The following is a 22,200-nucleotide window of genomic DNA, read 5'->3' as shown; positions in this document are numbered from 1 at the left end:
GAAAGGAAAGAAAGAAAGAAAGAAAGAAAGAAAGAAAGAAAGAAAGAAAGAAAGAAAGAAAGAAAGAAAGAAAGAAAGAAAGGAGAGAGGAAGGGGGGAGGGAGGAAAAGCAAAGCAAAGCTAAATTTTAGTGTTCATGCTTAGTTAGAGGCTAATGGCAAAAGATAAAACACTCCATATTTGATTGCAGACTTTATTATATCATCCATATACAGTCATTCTTGCTAATATTGTTAGTGGCTTTTTTTCATTGATTCTACAGAGAGGAAGAGAGAGAGAGAAACATTGATTGGCTGCCTAGCACACGCCCCACAACCAGGGATCAGACACAAAACCTGGGTATATGCCCTGATTGGAAATTGAACTTGCCACCTTTTGGTACACGGAACAACGCTCCAACCAACTAAGCCATACCGGCAAGGGTGGTATTATTAGTTCTTATACTTAGTTCTAAAGGCCCAGACCAAAGTCTAGTATGTAATAGATGGACAGTAGATGGACTCACACATGGATGGATTGATGGATACATGGATAGATGTAGGCATGCATGCATGCACAGAGAGATAGATGGACAGATGTATGCATGGATGTATGTACAGAAGGATGGATGGACAGACTCATGCAGATTAAGCTAAAGGTGATCAAATTGGCTTGGTCTCTTTAAAGTAGTACCTAGAATAGTGGACATTTTCTTAATTCCCACATTCCTTATCTTTTGACATCACATTGTTTGCACATTTGTTTTGATTGATTCTTCATGTAAAGATGGCCTTAGTAAAATGAGTATGTTCTTTGTTTAACTTCAGTAACTATTTAATTTATATTGTAACAACTCAGATACTCTTTCAAAGTGTGATCTTCCTGGTTGCTAATATTGGATTTATGTCTCATAACCCTAACAACACTGAACATATTCACTATGAAGGCTCTCAGTTCATACTGTTGGGTCGTTTTAATGGTTTTGATGCCTAGCAACACTCAGTCCCAAACTGATTTCAATATTACTTCAATGTTTTCCCTGGTTATTACCTTATGATACCTTATCTCATACCTTATTAGAGTATAATAATTATATTATTTTATAACACCATGGGGGCCTTACACTGGGGCCATAGCTTCCAGGAATTAAATCCAAAAACACTTCTCTCTTGAGGTTAAGAGACTTTTCTCAAGTTACTAACAGTAATATTTCATGCTTTATATTTATTTTTAAAGGGGTCTTCCACATCTCATTCTCAGTCAGCCTTCTCAGCACTCCTAGGCACTGTTATGGCCTTTTGTCACATGGTGACACTGGGTGCAGAGAGGGAAAGCCAGGTAATGTACCCAAGCGACCTTCTGGTTAATGGTGAAGGCAGGCCAGGAGGCAGGGCTCTGGATCCCAATTCATTCCCCCTCTGAGCTCTTTCCTATGCTATAGGCAGGCTATGTGTTAGTAGCTCGAGGAGAATGATGAAGGAAGGAATTGAACATTACTGACAGAAGTGCTGTTGTAGGCAGCGGGAATAGCACCAGGTGTCTGATTGGTGGGGTCAAAACCAAACCAGTATTGAAGGAAAGTATTCAAAGCCAAGACCCAAACTGTAAGAGAACGTTTGTTAAATCACAGAGGTAGAAGTAATTTCTACAAGAAATGGGCTTAGGAAACAAGTTAAAGAGGTAAAGGAAGGGCCCTTGAAGGTGGAAGTGAGGAAGCTAATGGTAATGTTCCTGGGGCTGGGAGGGGGCGGTGCGGTCAGGAAAGGGAAGGGCAAGGCATGCTCCAGGATGGGAGTGTTTTGGGTACTAGGTCCTGAGGGTTTTAAGGGTGGAGATTTTAGGGGAGGTCCCAGGGGACAATCTTAATAGAATATTCAGCAGTTTTCCAGGTGTGTCATTTCTGGGTTGTGGTCTCCACTGATTGACTAGCACCAGGGCAGGGGGTCATTATTCAATGCAGCTGGTCCTGAGTACAGCTGTGGCTGGTTTTGTTACTTATCTGGGCCTGGAGCTGAAATACAACTGAGGCCTAGATGTTATCTCTAGGGATGAAAGAGCAGGGGGTCCAAACCTTATGACCAGCGATATGCTTGGGGAGGAAAGGCCACCCTGAGGGCGAGGTCTCCCCCGCAACCCCTCACCCCCGGCACCTGGGGCTCTCCACCTTGTGACCTTCTGTACCTGGCCCATCGTCCTTGCTCTGCTCATGTCTGTCTAGTTGCCTTCCACAATACCTGGAAGGAGTTGGGGATGGAGCAACAGTTTTAAGAGTTGTGCTCCCTGGTTTACAGAGAGAAGAGGAGGGAGGGATAGTAACTGAGGTATAAAAGCAAAGCCGCTCTTCAGCCTGCCCAGAGGAACCTCTCTGGGGGCAGGGACACCTTCATGCTCTGGCTTCTGGTCATACCCAGGGGCACAACTCTTGGGTTATAATGAATATTAAGTTAAACTATCAAACATCTCTCGAGCCCTTCCTGGTGCCAGGTGCTATGTTACGTCTGTAAACACAGAGATAAATAAGGCATCATTTTTGCCTTCGGGGCATTCGCGGTCTGGTGGAGATCTTCGTGTAAATGTGTATTATCAGCATGATGGATGAGGCCATGATCAAGGTGGGAACACAGCAGGCGAGCTGCTGGTCTGTCAGGTAGAGCCAGAAGGGGGCATGGCAGCTTCCCTAATACACGGGTGTGCATGACAGGGTTATCTTTATCTCAAGGAGAATAAGAAAGTGAAGGTGAACAAAGCATGTTACACAGCGCTTCGGGGCATGGTAAGGAGGCCGTTTAAACTTGACTCAGTGCCATGTCAAGCCGCTGAAGGCTGTTAGCAGAGAAATGAAACATCTAGCTATGGCCTTCCCTTCCCCCATCCTCCTCCTCTGCCTGTTCTTGGCACCAAAGTTCTAGGGAGTCTGAGAGACTTGCCATCAATTCCCTTCTCCACTGCACAGAGGTGGAAAGGCCGAGGCTCAGAGAGGAGTGCCAGCCTGTCCGGGGGCCACACCTGTAGAGTAGTGGACTCACCCGGGTCCCTGGCATGCATACAGAGCCTGACCCTTGAGTCATCCTGAATGAGGGCACCTCTGGGACTTCCATTATCCGTGAAACCTGAGGAGCAGGAAATAAAGAGGTGGGCAAAGAGGATGGGAGGCCCCTGAAAACCTTGGGAAGAAAAAGGTTGAAGAAGTAGCTATTAGTCAAAGGTGTCATGATAAAGGTCAAGTAAAATGGGGGGCCCCACGGAGGCCACAGGATTTGGCAGTTAACTCATCAATGACCTTCACAAGAACTGGTTCAGTAGAGCAAGGTTTCTCCCCCTCAGCACTGCAGAAGCCCTGGACCGGGTCATTCTTTGTTGTAGGAGCTGTTCTGTGCATCATAGGATACTGGGCAGCATCAGTGGCCCTAACCCACTGCATGCCAGTAGCGTCCTCCACAGTGATGACAACCCAATATGTCTCCAGATGTTGCCAAACATACCTCAGGATGGGGGATGGCAAAATCGTCCCCAGTTGAGAACCAGGGTGGTACAGTGGTTACAGAAGCCACATTGCAATGGGTCTTTTGAGAGGCCCGGCAGCCAGGAGCAGGGGGAGATAGAGTTCACTGGAGGAGGAGGTAGGGTTAGGGGGATGGTGTTGTTTTATCTGTTTCACGCACGTACAGTGCGAAGTTGACTTAAAACTTAAAGTTTATTAAGTTAATTTTAGGGAACGTTGTGGAGTGAAAGAAGATGTAGTGTCGAGGATTGAGAAAGGTATGTTGAGATGGTTTGGACATATAGAGAGGATGAACGAAAGGAGATAGACGAAACAAGTATACAAGTGTGGATGGGAGAGTTGGAAGGGGTTGACCTCAGCGAACGTACCTCAATCAGATTGAGGACATTTTTAGCAAAGGCCAGCTTAGGAGTACCCTAATGAAGTTAATAACAATGTCACCTACCTATAGTTTAAGTTTAAAAAGTTTGGCTCTCAAAAGAAATTTCAATTGTTGTACTGTTGATATTTGGCTCTGTTGACTAATGAGTTTGCCGACCACTGCCCTAGGGAAAGAACTAGAAAGAGGGAAAGATTAAAGACAAGGTATAGTCATTCATTTAATAACTTCATAAACATTAAATATCTCCAGTTACCAGACTCAGTGCTAGGCTCTACAGATGCCACGGTGAGCAAATGAGGGGTTTCTGGTTCAAAAACTATGGAAATTTTCAAAATGACAGCAGAGCATTAAACCCCTTCTAAGGGCTCTTCTAAGCAGAGGCCCCTGTGCAAGTGCCCAAGTTACATGCCCATGAAGTGACTTGGTGCTGAATGGGGTAGGCATGGCCCCACCTTACAGAGCTTCAGCCCCAGGGTCCAGCGCATGAGGTGGACAATAGGGGAAGTATAAGCAGCGCCGGGATAGGGGGTGCAGGACCACTAGCACATGCTGTAGAGCAGCGGTTCTCAACCTGTGGGTCGCGACCCCTTTGGCGTTCGAATGACCCTTTCACAGGGGTTGCCTAAGACCATCCTGCATATCAGATATTTGCATTATGATTCATAACAGTAGCAACATTACAGTTATGAAGTAGCAACGAAAATAATTTTATGATTGGGTCACAACATGAGGAACTGTATTTAAAGGGCCAGAAGGTTGAGAACCACTGCTGTAGAGGCACCTTAACCAAAAGCTTGGTTACAGAGGAAATGGTGTGCAAGGTTTAAGCGCAGTGGGGATTATCATCAGTTAGCCAGACAAAGGGGAATGGAAAGAATGTTTAGATATAAGGAAGAGCGTGCAAATCCAGAAGGAAGCAAGAATGGACCTTTATGTCTGAAGGACAGGATGGGGGAGATTCTTGGCAAGCGTCCCAATCATGAAGGCTCTTACAGGACATTGAGTGTTTTGACTCCCTCCTGCAGGCACTGGGAAGGCACGCACAGTTTTCAAGCAGAGAGTATGTGATCAAACTTGCCTCTTAGAAAGACCATTCTCTCTGGGCTGAAAGAGGGACCGGAGTGGGACAGGCTGGCAGCAACCAGGAGAGATGCTGGTGGCCTGCTCTCCCGGGTGATGGGACAGAAGGAGAGAAATGGTCTGGACTTGATGATTGATTGGCTGTCAAGGAGGAAGTACAGATGATGATGATGCCCAGTGTCCTGGCCTGGCCAGCTCACTGGGGGTGGGATCCAGAACTATCTGGACAGAAGAGAAAGAAGATGGATCCTTTCATTTGGAACCCTTTAAGTCTGACAGCCTGTAGGACTAAAAGGAAGCAGCTGGAAAGATGGTCTGGAACTCAGAAATACGACTGGAGGTACAGATTTTGGAGTCGCTGGCATCTGGATGCTACCTGAAGTCATGTTTGTTGCTGAGATCATCTAAGGAGCATGTGTAATTGCCAAATGAGAACCTATTATGTTCTCCATGGCCTTGTAGGAAGTGGTGATGTGGTGATGACCAAGGTCAGACAGAAATGACCCAGTTCTGCCTGGATGGTGTGGCTCAGTGGTTGAGCATCAGCCCATGAACCAAGAGGTCACGGTTCAATTCTGGTCAGGGTACATGCCCAGGTTGCGGGCTCCATCCCCAGAAGGGGGTGTGCAGGAGGCAGCTGATCAATGATTCTCTCTCATCATTGATGTTTCTATATCTCTCCCCCTCTTCCTTCCTCTCTCTAAAATCAATAAAAACATATCTTGGGGGGGAAAAAACAGAAATGGCCCAGTTCTCATGGAATGGACAGGTTCTCAGGAAAGTTGTGAGGGAGGTGGAGGGGAGAAAATTCAGTGCTTCTCCCCACACCCGTGTCCACTTGTGTTTCCCACGGAGGGCTTCTGTGGAAACCCTGTCTCTCCTGCCTTAGGAGACAAGACCTTGTTTTCTACCATTCTCCTTGAGTACCTTTGTCTCTCCTCTTTCCATCTGTCTGAAAAGGCATGATCTCCCTCTGGGGCTGAGATGGAGAAAACCTAAGTTAATTCTGCTTTTATTTTTCCTGAAATGAGATACTGCTTCAGAGATCCAAACTTTAAAATCAGGGCTCCCAAAACAACAAACAGCTGTAAAGGCTAATGAAGGCTGTGACCTTGTTCTCAAGCCTGCAGAAGGCTCATTAGCACACACAGCAGAACGCATCTTTGTGGGCTCCCAAAAAGGGCATGGGTTTTGTCACTTCTTGGGGAGATGCTGTGATGCACAAAGACAGCGCTCCCCGGCTTTGCATATATTTAAAGCATCTTGCTACCACATTCTCTAGCATTCTCCTTTTCCCAAGGCCAAACTGAAGTGCTGTCTGTTTGCTTGCTTGTTTATGGTTACTGGTGTGATAATAGTTGTTAAGACTGATAGAAAGATCCATTCTCAATGCTGAAATAAAATAGAAGTCTCATATATGGCGATTGATGGCATGTGGCATTTAAATGGAAATTCAGTGATTTTTCAGTTCACAGTAAATAGAATTCATTTAACTGTGGTCCACAGTAGAGAAGAAATCATTTGAGCCATGGAAACAATTTTGCTACTCAGAGGTATCTTATAAACCAGGTAATAGCAAAGTTATTTAAATAGATCACTTGAAAGTGCGCTGAATGTTTACTTTTGGATTTGTTTCATATAAATGTGTTGGATTCATTTTATTTTAATTTTTTTAATCTTCACCCAAGGAGTGAGAATATTTTTTCTATTGATTTTTAGAGAGAGAGTGGAAAGGAAGGGGAGGGGAAGGAGAGAGGTGGGGAGAGAGAGAGAAGAGTGAAGAGAGGAGAGAAACATCCATGTGAGATAGACACATGGATTGGTTGCCTCTTCCCCTCACAAGTGGGGATCAAAACCACAACCCTCCACTGTGCAGGCCGATGCTCTGATCACTAAGCCATGCTGTCCGGGGCAAATGTGTTGGACTCATTTCATGTAAATGTTTAATTCCCAAAAAGGTTTCCCTTGCCACCTAGCATATAAATGGTCATGTCTAAATATATAGTCAGGAAAATAAATTATTATTTAATATTAGCATAAATACACAAATTTTTGTGCACCGGGCCTCTAGTTATTTAATATTAGCCTAAATCAGATACAATTACTTAAATCTATTAGCAAGTTGGGGGTAAGAGAGACAGGGCATTCAGAAGGCATCTCTACTTTTATTCTTGGAGTTTTGGGCTCCTTGGAATTATAAAGTTATCACTTTGTTAATATAGCAATTGTGCTGTTATTCAGCTTTCTAATAACCAATACTTCTGCACCAGGTAGATCTTACAAGGAACCCAGCAATGGCTGCTTTACTTGGTGGCAGGCAGCCCTGGGTGTTCCCCTAAAATTCTGATGATTAGAATTCTGAAGCTAGAGCTTTCTCCCTCTGGTCTGTGAATTTGGCTCTGTTCAAAGACACATCCCTCAAGGAAAGGTAATATATTCAACTAACATAAGTCATCTTTATTATACTCCAACTTGAAAGAGTAAGAAGGAGCCATCAATTGGGAACTCCTTTCTTAATTCAATACCCAAATATACAGACCTTCATACAACACCCTCTACCCTCCTTCCTCCTGTCACAGTGAAGGGCTGTCCGCCCTCCATGTGAAAGGTAAGACCTTCTCTGTCCCTTGGATCCTACCTACCCACCCCCCACCCCCCGCCTTCTCAGAGCACCTGCACTAGCAGTTGAGACTTCTCCCTCCGTATATATTTAGTTTCTCACCACCACCACCACCACCACCACCACTTAATCTGGATTCTTCTCATTAAATGTGTTCAGTCTTCTCCCATGAAAAAATATAAACCTCACTACAGCCTCCTTCAATTCCAACTCTCTGGTCCCTTTCAAAGTCAGGCTCCATGGAAGAGTCCTCCATACTTGTTATGTCCTTTCTCTCACCTCTGTTCTTAACCCCCTGCAGCCTGGTTTCCATCCCACCAGCCCCTGAAAGAGCTCCAGGTGATGTGGCTTATCATCTACCTGGTGCTAAACCCACTGGGCATTTTTTCAGGCCTCATCCGACCTTTGAGCAGCATGCAGACTCAGCACTCTGTTGGCCATGCCCGTCGCTTGCTTTGCTTCCTTAAAGAGGGGACAGTCTTCCTGGTGTGACAATCTAATTTTTATCTGTCTCCATGCACAGCCTTTCCTCTAACTTCCTGACAGGTTTGTTTTCTGTAGTCTTAGCATTAACTATTGGAATTCTATAAGGCTCCATCCTGTTAACACAAGAAACATTTAAACCTGTAAGGAATTTTTGTGAGTTCATTTGAGCCAGACTGTTGACAATTGCTGGGAAGCAGAATCTCAATGTTTTGGGATAATGCTCTGGAGAATGGCGTTTTTTCACCTTGTTTTATACAATCAAAGGAAAAGACATAAGTGGGTTACATGAAATCCAATGGTAGGCAGGTGGGAGAAAGCAAAGCGGGGAAACCTCTGGGATTGGATAAAAAGTAAGATGATAAGACACATACCTCTTTTACACAGGTGGGGGCAGGATAGTTAACAGTCAACAATTAACCGGACAACTAACAATGAGGGAATTTGTGGTCTGCAGCTGCTCCTGTGCCATTTGTTGTGCCCTGAGGGGTCCGGAAAAAAGGAAGTTACATGTTACCCTGACATTCCACAGATACCAGATACATTATCTTAGATGCAAAAAGACAATAGACCCAGTAAAGTTGATCTTTGTCAGAGAAGATACTGGCCTAGGACGTGACTGCCCACTATAAACTGCTTTCTAATTAAAAGGTTTTAATTTCAGACCATCCTTTGTGGTTATTTTAGGTCTCTTGAGTTTGCAAGGCTGCCACACAGGCTTTCCCTGAGTTACTCCAGGTTAGCACGTGGCCCCTTTCATCCACAATCCTAAGCCCCCTTCTCTTCTCATTCTATGTTCTCTCCATACTCCTGGCTTCAAATATCATCTCTTGCAGACTTGCCACAAATTTCTATCACTGGCCTAGACTTTTGCCCACTGAGTTCAATATCCAGCTGCCTTGACATCTCCATTCTGATATCACAAAAGCTTTCTGATTCAACAGATCTAAACCCAAACTCACATTTTCTTCTACCCTTCCCCTAAATGTGCTGGCTCCCTCCCGGTGTTCCCATCTCAATGATTGGCATCGCTATTCATCCTGCTGTGTAAGTTATGAGACCTGGGAGGTACCCTGTGTACCTCTTCCTTCCCCCTCCATCCATATAGGCTGTCTTCCAACTTGGCTTCCTAAAAACATGCTCGCCTACCACCATAGTTTACTTAGCCCACATGTCCATCAGCCTCTACCAGGTGTGCAAACAGCCTTCTGAGGCCTCTACTCAAACTGCGTCTTGCCTCCCCCAATCCATTCTCTGTATAATGATCAATGTAGTGTCTTATAAATCTGAAATGTTCATTCACTCCTCTCCTCACCCACCTTAAAATTTACACTCTTTGATGGCTTCACATTGCTCCTCAGATAAAGATCAAGATCCTGCCCTAGTTTGGCTCAGCGGATAAAGCATCGGCCTGTGGACTGAAGAGTCCCAGGTTCGATTCCTGTCAAGGGCACATGCCTGGGTTGCATGCTTGATCCCCCAGTGGGGGATATGCAAGAGGCAGCCAGTCAATGATTCTCTCTCATCATTGATGTTTCTCTCTCCCTCTCTCTTCCTCTCTGAAATCAATAAAAATATATTTTAAAAAATAATAAAAAGATCAAGATCCTGTGGGGCCCATCCGGTGTGACTCAGCAGTTGAGCATTGACCCAGGGACCAGGAAGTCACCGGTTCTATTCCTGGTCAGGGCACATGCCCGGTTTGCATGCCCGAGTTGTGAGCTCAATCCCCAGTGGGGGGCATGCAGGAGGTAGCCAATCGATGATGTTCCTCTCTCATCAATGTTTTTAGATCTCTATCTCTCTTCCTTCCTCTCTCCCTAAAAATCAATAAAAACATTTTTTAAAAAAGAACCTATATGGCTACGCGGCCTAGTTTCCCTCCATCCTTCTTCTCCTTGCTCTCTCCACTTCAGCAACCGGGCGTCCTCCATTCTTCAGATCTGGGCATAGTGTCACTTCCTCTGGGAAGCTTTTCCTAATGCCCTAATTTGGTCAGATCCCAGTATCGCTGCCCCAGGTGACTCATCATGGAAGCCCTTCCTACAGTTACATCTTATAGATAGTTCTGTGTGTGGTTAATGACTGTCTCCCTCAGCCCTTCCAGTCTTTAAGTTCCAGAAGGGCAGGGCCTCGATCTGTTTTGGCTCATCTCTGTACCCCAGAACCTAACACAAAACCTGGCCCAGAGCTAGCACTCAAATAATTTGTGAAATGAAATAATTTACATTTGAATATGGCTGAGTATATAGCATTTGTTTGTAAGAACAGGTCTGGACAGGAATAAGATAGAGCAGATTACTTCATTCCAGGGACTTTGGCGGGTAGGGAGGGGAACAGGAGGTAGAGTTAAGACAGAGCTCCCACATTATCTCCTTCACAGTTTTGCCGTGTGCCCAGCTCTACTTCCACATAGGCACTGATCTGGCTAACTCTCCAGAGTGCCAACCTGAGGTGCTGCAAGAATCTAGAGTGCCTTCTAAACTGCCATGGAAGTCTATATCATCTCCAAGTTCCTTATCATTTTATTATTACAGTCCAGCTCCTGAAAATTGTTGGTCCAATTTTCACATGCAAAGTTTAATCACTATTGTGCTCCTCTAAGCTGTCTGCTCCTTAAGAACTGCCGGGTGCTCGGTCCTCAATGGGGCTCTTAGTAGATGATGGGTAGATTGGTGGATGAAAGAAGGAAAACAAAGGTTAGAATTCTTATGACTTGGTGATCTCATCCAGGGCTCTCAAACTCAGAGCCCAGGGGGCCAGAATGATTGGAAAGGAAGAATTAGGACAAAGGTCACTACACTCACACGTGTTCTCTAAGTGCTGGGGACTGGGCTATCGCCCTATCTAGAGGCATTCAGGTGGAAAATTCTAGCATCTGAGCCTGCTATGGAGAAGTTGTAGAGTCAAACCCAGCCCAGCAGAGATCAGTTTGCAGCTTCTGACTAGTAAGGCATATGGTTGTGGCACACAGAATATCGGCCCCTAAAAGATGTCCATGTCCTAATCCCCAAACCTATGAGCATGTCACCTTTGATGGCGAAAGGGACTTTTCAGCTGTGATTAAGGCTCCTGAGATGAGATTACTCTGTATAACCTGGGTGGGCCCGTTGTAACCACAAGGGTCTTTAAATGAGTAGGCAGGAGGGCCAGAGTCAGAGAGGGGTTGCAGGTGCAGCTCTGCTGGTTTGGAACGGGCGCAGGGGTGCGGGAAGCCTCTCGAAGCTGAGAAAAGCCTGGGAACACTCTGTCCTTCTTCCAGAGGCTCACACTCCAGTTAACGCTTGCTTTTGGCCCCATGAAATGCATTTTGGACTTCTGACCACCAGAACTGTAAGATAATCAATTTGTGTTGTTTTAAGCCACTGAATTTGTGCTAATTTGTTACAGCAGCCATAGGAAGCTAATACGCTAGTTAAGAGTATTGAGACTACAGACACAGAATGCCTGGCTTTAAGTCCTCGCCCTGTCATGTGCTAGCCATGTGACCTGGGCAAGGTACGCAACTTTCTGTGCCTCCAGAAGCTAATACGCTAGTTAAGAGTATTGAGACTACAGAGACAGAATGCCTGGCTTTAAGTCCTCGCCCTGCCATGTGCTAGCCATGTGACCTGGGGCAAGGTACGCAACTTTCTGTGCCTCCGTTTTCCCATTTGTACAATGGAAATGATAGTCCATACTACCTCAAAGGGCTGCTATGAAGAGTAAATGAATTTGCACACATACAGTTCTTAGAACCACGCCTGCACATTTTAGGCATGACATCAGCATTAGCTATTAAATTAGTATTTATTTGCAGAAAAAAAAGAGCACAGACCCAGCAGGGTCCAATGCTTTGTCCAAGGAAAATAGGCTCAGAGCAGAGCCAGAACTAGAACCCAGACCTCTTAGCCCCTGTGCTGTTTAGAGCTTTGTCATTACAATGCTGCAATCCCACTTTCCTACCGAATCTCATTTTCAAAGTCAAATAGCTAATTATAGCACGTGCCCTTCAGGAGGGCTTAGCTACATGTTATAGCTATGATTAGCCTGGAGGTCCTCAGATCCTTTCAAGAGAAACGAAACATAAAGGCCCTCATTAGAAACCATGTGTGTTTGACAAAAAGCTGCCTGGTTAATAACAGAACTTTCTCTGGTTATAGTTTAGTCACTGTTGTCTTGTCCCCTCCAAACATAACCCTTAAGAAAAACGAAACCCAGACAGAACCAGGCAGCGCGTCTGAAATGGAATGGATGGGCTGCTTGGCACAAGCCAATGGGTGAATTCTGCAGACACTTCCGGCCGAGACACCAAAACAGTAGCCCGACTTCCAAGAAGCAAGCTCCACCTTGAATCTGGAGGGCTTGTTCAAAACATTGTCTCAGAGCCCTGGCTTCATTCAACACCTGGGTGCTACCAAATGGTCCCATTCAGTAGCTGTGCATCCCTGTAAAAAGAAGCAAGTCTTCCTGGGGAAGATACATTGAGAGCCTCTCAGAAGCTCATTCTAAGCGGAGCCAGTGGCTGCATTCCAGACCCGTGACGTTTGCTCAGTTGTGTGATCTCAAGTCTCCTCCTGCAGATGAGAAGCCAGTTCAGAAAGGACTTCAAGACTGCTGAGTCCAAGTTTAGAACCTCCAAACATGCAGCTATAAACTTAAAATGCTTTGGAATACAGTTTCTAGCAGTTTCCAGACTGCTGACCAAAAGTTCTTTCTCTGGCGCTGAAGCCCAGTCCTAGCTGTCTACAGCATGTGGTGTTGACGCTGGGCTATCACGAGCCGACTGTTTTCTGGCCCAGCTCAATAAAGAGAACTGCAAGTGACAATAGCATCGAATTTTAAATATTTACATTGACATCTGGGTCTCCAGATCCTAATGTGTAAAGAGCTGGCACTTCAGACACTGGTTGCAGATACTTGGGGAGGGACCGGAACCTCTACTACGAGGAGAGCGCTCCTTTCCACCCCGTCAGCCCCAGTGGGAGACTTTGAGATGCCTCCAGCTCCTTCCACAATTCCCCAGCACACCTCATCCCAATGGGGGATGCAGAATGCTGGGTAATGGAGGGGTTGTTAAAGAATTCCCAAGAGACAGAACCTGGCAAAAGAACCTCGCTATGCTGATCAACTGAAAAAAAAAAAAAGAATTCCCAAGAGCTTCAAAAATACGAATGCCTCTGAATACTGAGGCCCCCTGGGTTTGTGCTGACCGTTCCTGGAACGTCACCTGGTGTACGCTGGTGTACAAGCACGTAGTTCTCCCCTTTGGCGCCCTTCCCATTCTCTGGTGACTTCTGTCACTTTGTGGTGCCTGACCACTGTCTGTCCCCACCCCCCGCTGTTGCATCATCGCAGGTTCATGGCCTTACTGTGTTTCACTAGTTATGGTTAAATTATGTGCTGGGCAACAGGAGTGTCGCTTGGGTTCCTGTTCAGCTGTCATTCCAGAGCTAATAGGCCCGTAGTGATGGGTGGAGATGAGAAGAAGAGCACCTATTGTTCTTTGCAGACAGACAAGCTTCTTGCATCTCCCTGGGGCCATGGGCCTCTTTATATTCTAACCGGCTCTGCACAAACATGGCAGGAAGCAGGCTCTAGCCTCAGGGTTGGAGAGAAAGGCAGAGGCCAAGGTCCCAAGTGCAGAGGCCACAAGGAAAGAAAGGGACTTCTGTGGAGAGAAGTCCCTTGCCTGAGGCACTGGAGGAGCAGGCTAGGAGGGGCCTGCAGGAGGAAGGGGGTGGGTCTGCCGGTGCCGTGACGTGGGGCGCCTGTCCTGGGGTTGAAATTGAGGAACTGAGGCTGTGGTGCTAGTCAGTCCTTCAGAGCCCAGGATGGAACAGGAACTCTGGCCACCGGCTCTGCCTCGTGTACCTACAAGGGGAGAGATTAATGATCCAAGGAGGATATGATATGGTCCAAAAACTTTTCCTGGACTTTTTCCGCAGGCGGCTGAGCCAGAGGCCCACTGCAGAGGAGTTGGAGCAGAGGAACATTTTGAAACGTAAGTGACTAAGCCTGTGGCAATCCTGATGTTTGTGTGGTGGCTTTAGTTATGATTTAGTGGCCGGTCGCAAGGTCTGTCCCTTGTGCCTGGGTGAAAATGGTTGGGAAGGTGGCGGCTGAGGCTCCCTCCCTGCGTGTCAGGACAGCCAAGGCCAGCTCCCCACCCAGGGCAGGTTCCAATCCACGTGGCTCCTTAGCGGCTCCAGACACCCCTTCCCTGTGGTGGGCTGTAAGTCAAAGAGAAGCTGAAAATGTGTTGTGAGAGCACTTGTCACCCAAGGATTGTGAGGTGAGTGAACGTCACCTTTAAACCAGAATTGCCTTGAAAACTGCAAATACTACATTGAAGGCAAAATAAGGCAAATGGCCATTTGAAACCTGGGACTGGAAAACGTGACTTCCCATTGCACCTGGCTGCTGTTGATCAAACCCTCCTCCCTCTGAACACTAAATTTACAGTCTAGGGAAGCATTTCCAAGAAAAAATGCTTTGTGTTCATCTCTCATTCTCCCCCCGCCCCCCGCTACCCCCCAAGCTGGCTGCTGGGGTGTCTGCCTAATGCCCTCATTCAAGAAAAACTCACTGTCGCTGTGGCTGTGGACAGAAAAAATAAGCCAGCCCCTTGTTTGGTTTAGGACACAGAGATATTTGACTATGTACAGAGAATCCACGTGGTGCTTAAAAATTTATATATATTAGTATTAATATTAGTATTATATAATATGTATATAATATTAAAAGACATCAAGTACCTCATGGACACTGGTACGACAATTAAACAATGAAGTCTCTGCTCACATTCTACTCAGCCATTGCTACCACACTCATGAACACTTTTCGCAAGATGGCCAACAAATATTCTTAGTGTAATTAAATACCCTGTCTTCCTACGTGCTCATCCCCTGCTAATTGCTCTCCAGAAAAGAGAACTAGAATTTCATAGAAATGCTACGCTGTGCACGTGCGCCCGCGCTCACACACGCTCCAATCATGTGAAACCTGTTTGCGTGGGAGGGTATTTCCACTTAGAACAGACTGAAATGTTCTTGGTTTTACGTTTCTCCCCTTCCTCCCTGCGGTCTTTGACCTGGTCAGCAGACCTGGTCTGCCTGGGATAGTTTACTGAGGGTGAGCTGTTCATTTCCCCTGGGAAGGCTGGGGACGGGGCAGCCCCTCCGGAGCTCTCACCTGCCTGGTGACTGCCCTTGGCACCCTGCCGGCCACCTGTGCCCTCGGGCCACTGCTTCCCTCCTCAGTGGCTGCTATACTTAGGTCTGGCCTTTCTCCGCCTAGAGTGATTCTGTGACAGAGTGAGGTCACAGATTCACAGACTTCACACACTTCCTAGGTCTCTAGGAATTTATGTATATATTTCTAACAAGGGGCACCCACTAAGGTTTGTAAGCTTAAGATGCTGTGAAACAGAGTTAGAACTTTTTCAGATGACTTCCATGGTCAAGAGAGCACTTTTGGCCCCAACCTGATACCTGTTCTATTATAAACTCTCCGTTGTTGGAGAGAAAGGAAAACAGAAAACCTTCTATTTATTCCTAAAATAACAAATCAGGTAAATGTGCTTCCTCCTCCCTCTGCCTCTTCACCCCCACGCACAGGCCTAACAGGGATCTGTTGTCTTCTGAAGGAGTGTCTGTACATGGGCCAGATTATATTGGTGGCCTCTGACTGACTCCTAAACCCAAAGAAGCTGAAAACTTCAGGTTTCAGAAGATAGTTCTTCTCAGCAAAAGTGAGGGTTTTGAAAAGAGGTGGTGTCAAAGCCCAGCTCACCTCTGGCTTCCTGAAGGCTCAGCTCCCACCCCCATCCCCACCGCCACCCCTACCCCTCCCCACACACACACATACACACCCGCTTACCCAGACCCCTGGGAGATCGCAGCTGGCCCCTTGCCTTGGGTTTTTATTGCCATCCAGACAAATACATCTTAGAGGCAGTTGCTCACGTCGAGTAAGCCTGGGGGGCTTAGATTCAGGAGACCCAGGCAGCTTAGAAGATTGTTTCCATGTTTCCTTCTAGTTCCTCCTCCTTGGCCTATTCAAATAGCTGCAAGTTAAAGAACTAGTTGACCGGATTCAAACAGCTTGATCATTTCACAGTTCCAAAACTTGTTGGAAATAAACTCATTTTTCCTGTGGGCTCTTATTTTTCCCCATCATTCTGGAACATTGTTTCCTAAATAAGTATTTCTTTTTCTTTTTTCCCACTTGATTGTGAAACAAGAAATTTTTAGTAGACCCTCCATCAAATCGTTCTAAAGCAGTGGTTCTCAACCTTCCTAATGCCGAGACCCTTTAATACAGTTCCTCATGTTGTCGTGACCCCCAACCATAAAATTATTTTCATTGCTACTTCATAACTGTAATTTTGCTACTGTTATGAATTGTAATGTAAATATCTGATATGCAGGATGTATTTTCATTGTTACAAATTGAACATAATTAAAGCATAGTGATTAATCACAAAAACAATATGTAATTATATATGTGTTTTCCGAGGGTCTTAGGCGACCCCTGTGAAAGGGTCGTTCGACCCCCAAAGGGTTGCAACCCACAGGTTGAGAACCGCTGTTCTAAAGCTTTTTTCTGAGTTTAAATCATGTGAGGAGCCATCTCTCCGAGAGTGCTAGGGAAGTCTCCAAGGGTGCTAGGGAAGGCGCTCTATGAAGCATGGTCTGGGTCTGGCATCCAGCCCCACCCTTCCGGCCCTGTAGTCAGTGCTTGCTTTGTCAGCAACCAGTGAGGCACGGTGCACACCTGAGCACACAATGAGCACACTCTGATGGTGGCAGCAGGTGTGATGATGTCATGGGCCTGTCCTGGCCTCTCTCCCCAGTTGCCTAGTGGGGTTGCCTTGGTATCACTGGCCTGAGAAAACGTTACCCTGGGTTTGTAAATGGCTTTGAACTAAAGGTATAGATCCCATAGGTGGTCTTGGGGCCCCACCCCTGAGAGGGACCTAAGAATTGCACGTAGGAGATGACGGCTCTGTGCTCTGTCACAGAATGCCACTCGAGGCGTGCAAAGGGGCCTGTAGGGTGAGGGAGCCCTGACTAGAGCCTGAGGCCAGTGACCAGTAATAAGGAGGGCCAGACACTAGGGCAGTGTCCCCGGTGAGAAAAGAGTGGGGCTGTCTGTCTAATTAGCCGTGTATCCTGTGAGCAGCCACTTCATCCTCTGGGCTTTCCCATCCTCTTTTACAAACTAAGAGTGGGAGGCTTGGTGGTTTCTCAGCCCCTCGTGGCCCTAATACCCTGAACATTTTATTTTAACCAAGCGCCCGAGCTGCCTCCTTGGCACCCCACCCAGACTAGTCCTTTCCCTCCCTGCCACCTGCAAATGCAGCTGTCTGGGCTCTCCCCTTCTGAGTCTTGCTGTCTGCCGCCCAACTTATTTATCTCTGTAAGGTTAGTGCATACTAAGGTGTTAATGGCTAACTAGTTTAATGGGTTTTTATCCAAAAGAAATTTGCATTTTTATAGGAACTCTGAGAGGGAGATCAGATCTTTACATCTGAAAGAAGGAGCTTTTGCGTGGGTGGCTAGGGGCGCTGTGGGGCAGGCTACCGTGGGGACCTCTGGGGACCTCGGCCCACGGCAGGCCATGGCATTTCTGGTGCTGCCCCCATACAGCATCCTGATCCCCACAGGGATCGTGCCCCTGAGCTCTGCGCTGAACGGCATCGTTCCTCCAGCGGGAGGAGTGGCTGTCTGTGGCTGCTGCCTGCCCTCGGGGCTGACAGGAGGGCAGGGTGGGACCCACTTCTGTGCACAGGGGCTTCCCTCTGTTAAAGATCTGCCCTGTATTGAAACGACTGAATTGCAAGTGTGCTTGATGCGATACATTAATTCAGTTATTGAAATATAGTTAAACACTAGTGATTTTAAGATGAGAGAACCAGTTTCAGAGGGCACTCTTTTGTGTGCCCTGTGCCAAGATCAGCTCGAAGCAGCTACCTTTCACAATGCCATTCTAATCCAGCGGGTGAGAAGCAGAGACCTTTGACTCTCTTGCTTTTAAACAATCTTATACTTAGAGCCATGCTTCCATTCCGCTCCCAGAAGCAAGTGATGTTCAGGGTCATTCCGTTAGCTCAAAAGGAGAAATAAGCCCACGGGTTCTGTCCTGCAAACCTCTGCTCCCTTCCCCAGACCCTCTTACCTGCGGCTCTGTAAACATCTGAGGAGCAAGTCACCCACATATTAAGCTGACAGCGTGCAGGCTCCGGGGCCTGCTCCTCTAAGGCACTCCTTAAAAGTCCCAATGCAGGCAGTTGTGCCCCACACTCTGGCCACACACATGCTCAGTGGACTTCTCAGAAGATTCAAAGAATTAATGGAAGCAGGGCTTGCGAAAGGTGAGCGTTTTGAAATTCCTCTTCGTGCAGCCAGGCTGGCCTTTGCTTTCCTCATCTTGTTTCTGCACAGGTGACAGGCTCCCCCACGGGCCGGTCTTGGGTTCTACTCCCACAGTGCACCGACCTGAGGGCCACATCACAATGAGCCCTGCAGTGACTGTGAGGCTGGGGGCACAGTGGAGGGAGGCCTTTGTGCTGTCCAGAGAAGGGAGCCCCACCTCACTGCTGACGGCACCTGCTCTTTTAGGACCTCCCTCCTTGTCTTACAAGCTACACTCTTCACCCAGCAATGCTGCCGGGAGACTGGAAACCCCAGGGGACAGAAAGGAACCAAAATAGGCAGGTCAGCCTGCTCACCACCAGATTGAAAGTGTCCCCACAGGCAGAAGCAAGGCCAGGGTAGGAGACACAAGCTTCCTCTTTCCCTCTCCTAACTGTGAGGTGCTTGGCCCAGAGCCTCAAGGGCTCATAGTATGCTCCTGTGTGCAACACTGTCTACAAAATCCAAAGCATCTTAAATGTTTCTTTCAGCTCGGAACGAACAAGAGGAACAAGAGGAGAAAAGAGAGATCAAGAGGAGGCTAACTCGAAAGGTGAGGAAGTTCATGAGAGCTGGGGCCGGAGAGGGAGGGCGGCCGTCCGCTCCTGTGCCCTCTGCTGGCCTCAGTGGCCTGCAGCTGCCCGGCCCACGGGGAGACATCTCCCCTGGCAGAGTGGGCAGCTATCTTGACTCCCCAGGACCTCTCCAGGACCTCTCCACGGGGCCACGGTCAACTCAGCTGCGTGACTTTCAGTCTTGTCTGGTGACATTCTGTGCTGCCTGATTTTTGTGACACTCACCTGCCCCCAAGCAACTTGATGTCAAGTGCATTACCTTTTCAATTACGGTGAATGTTTTATTTTTAGAAGTGTACCATTAGCCATCAAGCAATCGGAAACTCATGGTCAAAATCAGTAGTTCAAATGTAAGTTACTTGCTATGACCTTGGGAACGTGTGAATTGTCCTTGCCTCCCTGATACTATTCCGTACCTATTAACTAAGAACAGTTTAACTTGATTATGCTAAATCAGTTTGGAGTACTGAATCAGGAAAAAGCCTAAAGTACCGATAAATTTCTGAAGATGTTTGAAAAGCACTTAAGATAGAAGCCATAAACTAGAATTTTTATATATTTTTAACCCCAAAAATAGATGGCTTGGCAATGCACTGTAGACACAAATGGGTTTAATTCTGCATGAGTGGTCTCTTTAATAAGAAACTCTTATTGAGGCTGTTCCTGGATGCTGTTGGCAAGTTTAATTAATTGATGACACACAAGATATTATAGTATGTTCTGTCAGACGAGAGTGGCTTCAGTCAGCCTCCTGCAGGGACCATCTTGAGAGAAAGGTTCTCAAAACTCAGAGACAGTTAAGAGTCCCATTAAAATCAATTTTTAAAATGTTTGTTAATGGATGCTTCTCCCTAGAAATATTATATAAAGGAAGACATTCAAAGACCCCAAATTTTATCACACCAATTACTAAGGCGATGACTTGTGTTTCTTAACGCTCTCCTCTCCCTTAGCGCATCCAGGACTTCTGGCGACGAGCCAAACGTCATCCCAATGAAAAGGAGTAGGATACACAAGTGCCTGAGGGCCAGTGACAGGCTGGCATGACCCTGGTGGGAACTAGAGCAAGAGCTAAGTGAGCTCACTTCATCCAGGTGCCCTCACCCCAGCCACCATCTGATTCTTTACCTTAAGACCATCCAGTCTTTGGACACAAGGCACCCTTTGTCCTGAGAGTGAGTAGTGAGGACGATGGGAGGGGAAGTATGTTAGCTTGTTCTAAGTGTGACCTTGAAATGACTACAGTATCAAAAAGAGGTTCGTTTCTGGTACAGAAAGGTCTAGACATTCACACAAAAAATGAAAATCCAGTTTTCATAAAGTTCATTGGGGTTGATTGCTGGCACCCAAAAATTCTCCTAAACTTTAGGGTTTCTAAAAACTAATAATAGGTAAATATTTAAATATCCATCTAATTCTTATCTCTTTAAAAGAAGTATATAGCCTGGCCGGTGTGGCTCAATGATTGAGCATTGACCCATGAACCAATGGTTTGATTCCCGGTCAGGGCACATGCCCGGGTTGCAGGCTTGATCCCCAATAGGGGGCGTGCAAGAGGCAGCCAATCCATGTCTCTCTCATCGAAGTTTCTATCTCTCTAGTCCTCTCTCTTCCTCTCTAAAATCAATTTAAAAATTCATATTTAAAAAGTATATATAGTTTTGTAGAGAAAAATTGCATCATGGGAAAGGGAGGAGGGTTCCTCTCACACCCACCTCCCCTGGGGTGGGTTGCACAGGGACAGGTACCTCAGAAAGCCCATCATGTTTGCAGGTCTCCCAGAGAAGATCAATGCCTCTTCCTCCTCCTGGTTTCCTGTCCTTCCCCGGGGACTGGCTTGGGGAATTAGAAATAATGAGCTTGAGTGAAGCGGTCAGCTTTAAGGGAGAGACTAGAAGCAGCTTTCACATCTCTTTGTGGAGAGAGATGTGAGCTCCCAGCAGGTGGAGAATCCACACCTCCGGGCTCTGGGCACCTTCCCTTTCTCTGGGGCCTTGATCGCACAAGACCAGATGCCAGCGCTGGTGGCTGCTTTTCAGTTACTTCCCTCAGCCCGAGGATTTCTAGTTCTTGCAGTTCTAGTTCATTTTAATGTGCGAGTGAGAAAGATAAAACACAATAGCTGATGCTCATAGCCACAGAGCAGCCATTTTCTTCAGCCAGATTGATACCTGAAATTTGTGTTTTGTCTTTTAATAAATGCTTTCCTTCCCCTTCAAAAAAAAAAATGCTAGCTAGCTAAATGGACAGAAGGATGGGAAGAGATGAGGAAGGGAGGGAGGGAGGGAAGGAGGGAGGGAGGGAAGAAATCCACTTGAGTCAGGTTATATTAATACTGAAATATGGGTCTCAATTAATTACTCTTGTTGAGTATTTGGTTGCAAATACTATTGCTGCCATAGGTTGATACATAGTACTACCAACCCCTGCTCTTACCTCTCCCTCCAGTCCACTATCCCTAGAAAACCACTCTGACTCCAAGATCACCTCCTCTGCATCTGAGGAGGACCCTGGGTTCACATGCCCCAGTGGCTATAACCAGCCACAAGCTAAAGGGACACCTCCCAAGCCCCATGTGGCAGGGGCACGAGCCCACGCTCACACGGAATCCCAGCGGCCATTGGTTGGTCGGCACACATACCACCTGAGACTCTCCCAGCAGAAGTCCCCTCCTCAGCGCCTCCCTCAGCACTTGGGGAAGTGCCTTGCTGACTTGGAGAACTTGTGTCTGAGGTTCCTGTGAGACACAGGCATGGAAAATGCTCCCTGACCTTCAGAGCTAACACTTAGTTTTCTGTTCACACCGGACTCTGCCATCGACAGACTATTAGTAAAATCCAGGTCGTGATTTGCAGAAACATAAATTACAAATTCCATGCTTAACAAAGTTTTGGTGTCGTGGCACACTTTGAAAATAATACCTTTTGACCAGCACCCTGGGGTGAACCTTGCAAGTCCTAAGCAACACGAACTGGGGGTTGTGAGTGGGAACCTCCTGTACCTGGGGTAAATGTGGTGAACGTTACATGTTTTTATGTATTTTAATGACAAAAGCTCCCACACTCACAGTGTGGAGAGCCCTGGCCGTGGAGCCTGAGAGGCCTCTGGTTTCCTGTGACGGGCCAGCACTGAGGCCGAAATGTCCTGTCCCAGGAGAACCAGGGCTGCTCTAGGGCAGACCA

The 22,200-nt window shown here is 46.8% G+C and overlaps 1 protein-coding gene across 7 annotated transcripts in view; it reads left to right on the top strand.

The window, feature by feature from the left end:
* PHACTR1 (phosphatase and actin regulator 1) overlaps positions 1-22,200 on the top strand; it is a 545,765-nt gene that overhangs the window by 515,813 nt on the left and 7,752 nt on the right. For all 7 annotated transcript variants that reach the window (XR_001364461.1, XM_014549553.1, XM_014549554.1 and 4 more), the window contains 2 exons: positions 13,974-14,029; positions 18,935-18,996. Coding sequence is in view for 6 of the 7 variants with exons in the window: in XM_014549553.1 (XP_014405039.1) it covers positions 13,974-14,029; positions 18,935-18,996 (118 nt within the window). In the remaining variant the exon portion in view is untranslated. The remainder of the gene's footprint in view (positions 1-13,973; positions 14,030-18,934; positions 18,997-22,200) is intronic.

Source organism: Myotis brandtii, unplaced genomic scaffold (genome assembly GCF_000412655.1).
Source record: "Myotis brandtii unplaced genomic scaffold, ASM41265v1 scaffold56, whole genome shotgun sequence".
Classification (NCBI taxonomy): domain Eukaryota; kingdom Metazoa; phylum Chordata; class Mammalia; order Chiroptera; family Vespertilionidae; genus Myotis; species Myotis brandtii.
Note: the sequence above shows the minus strand (reverse complement) of the source record. Positions and strands in the feature narration are given on the sequence as shown.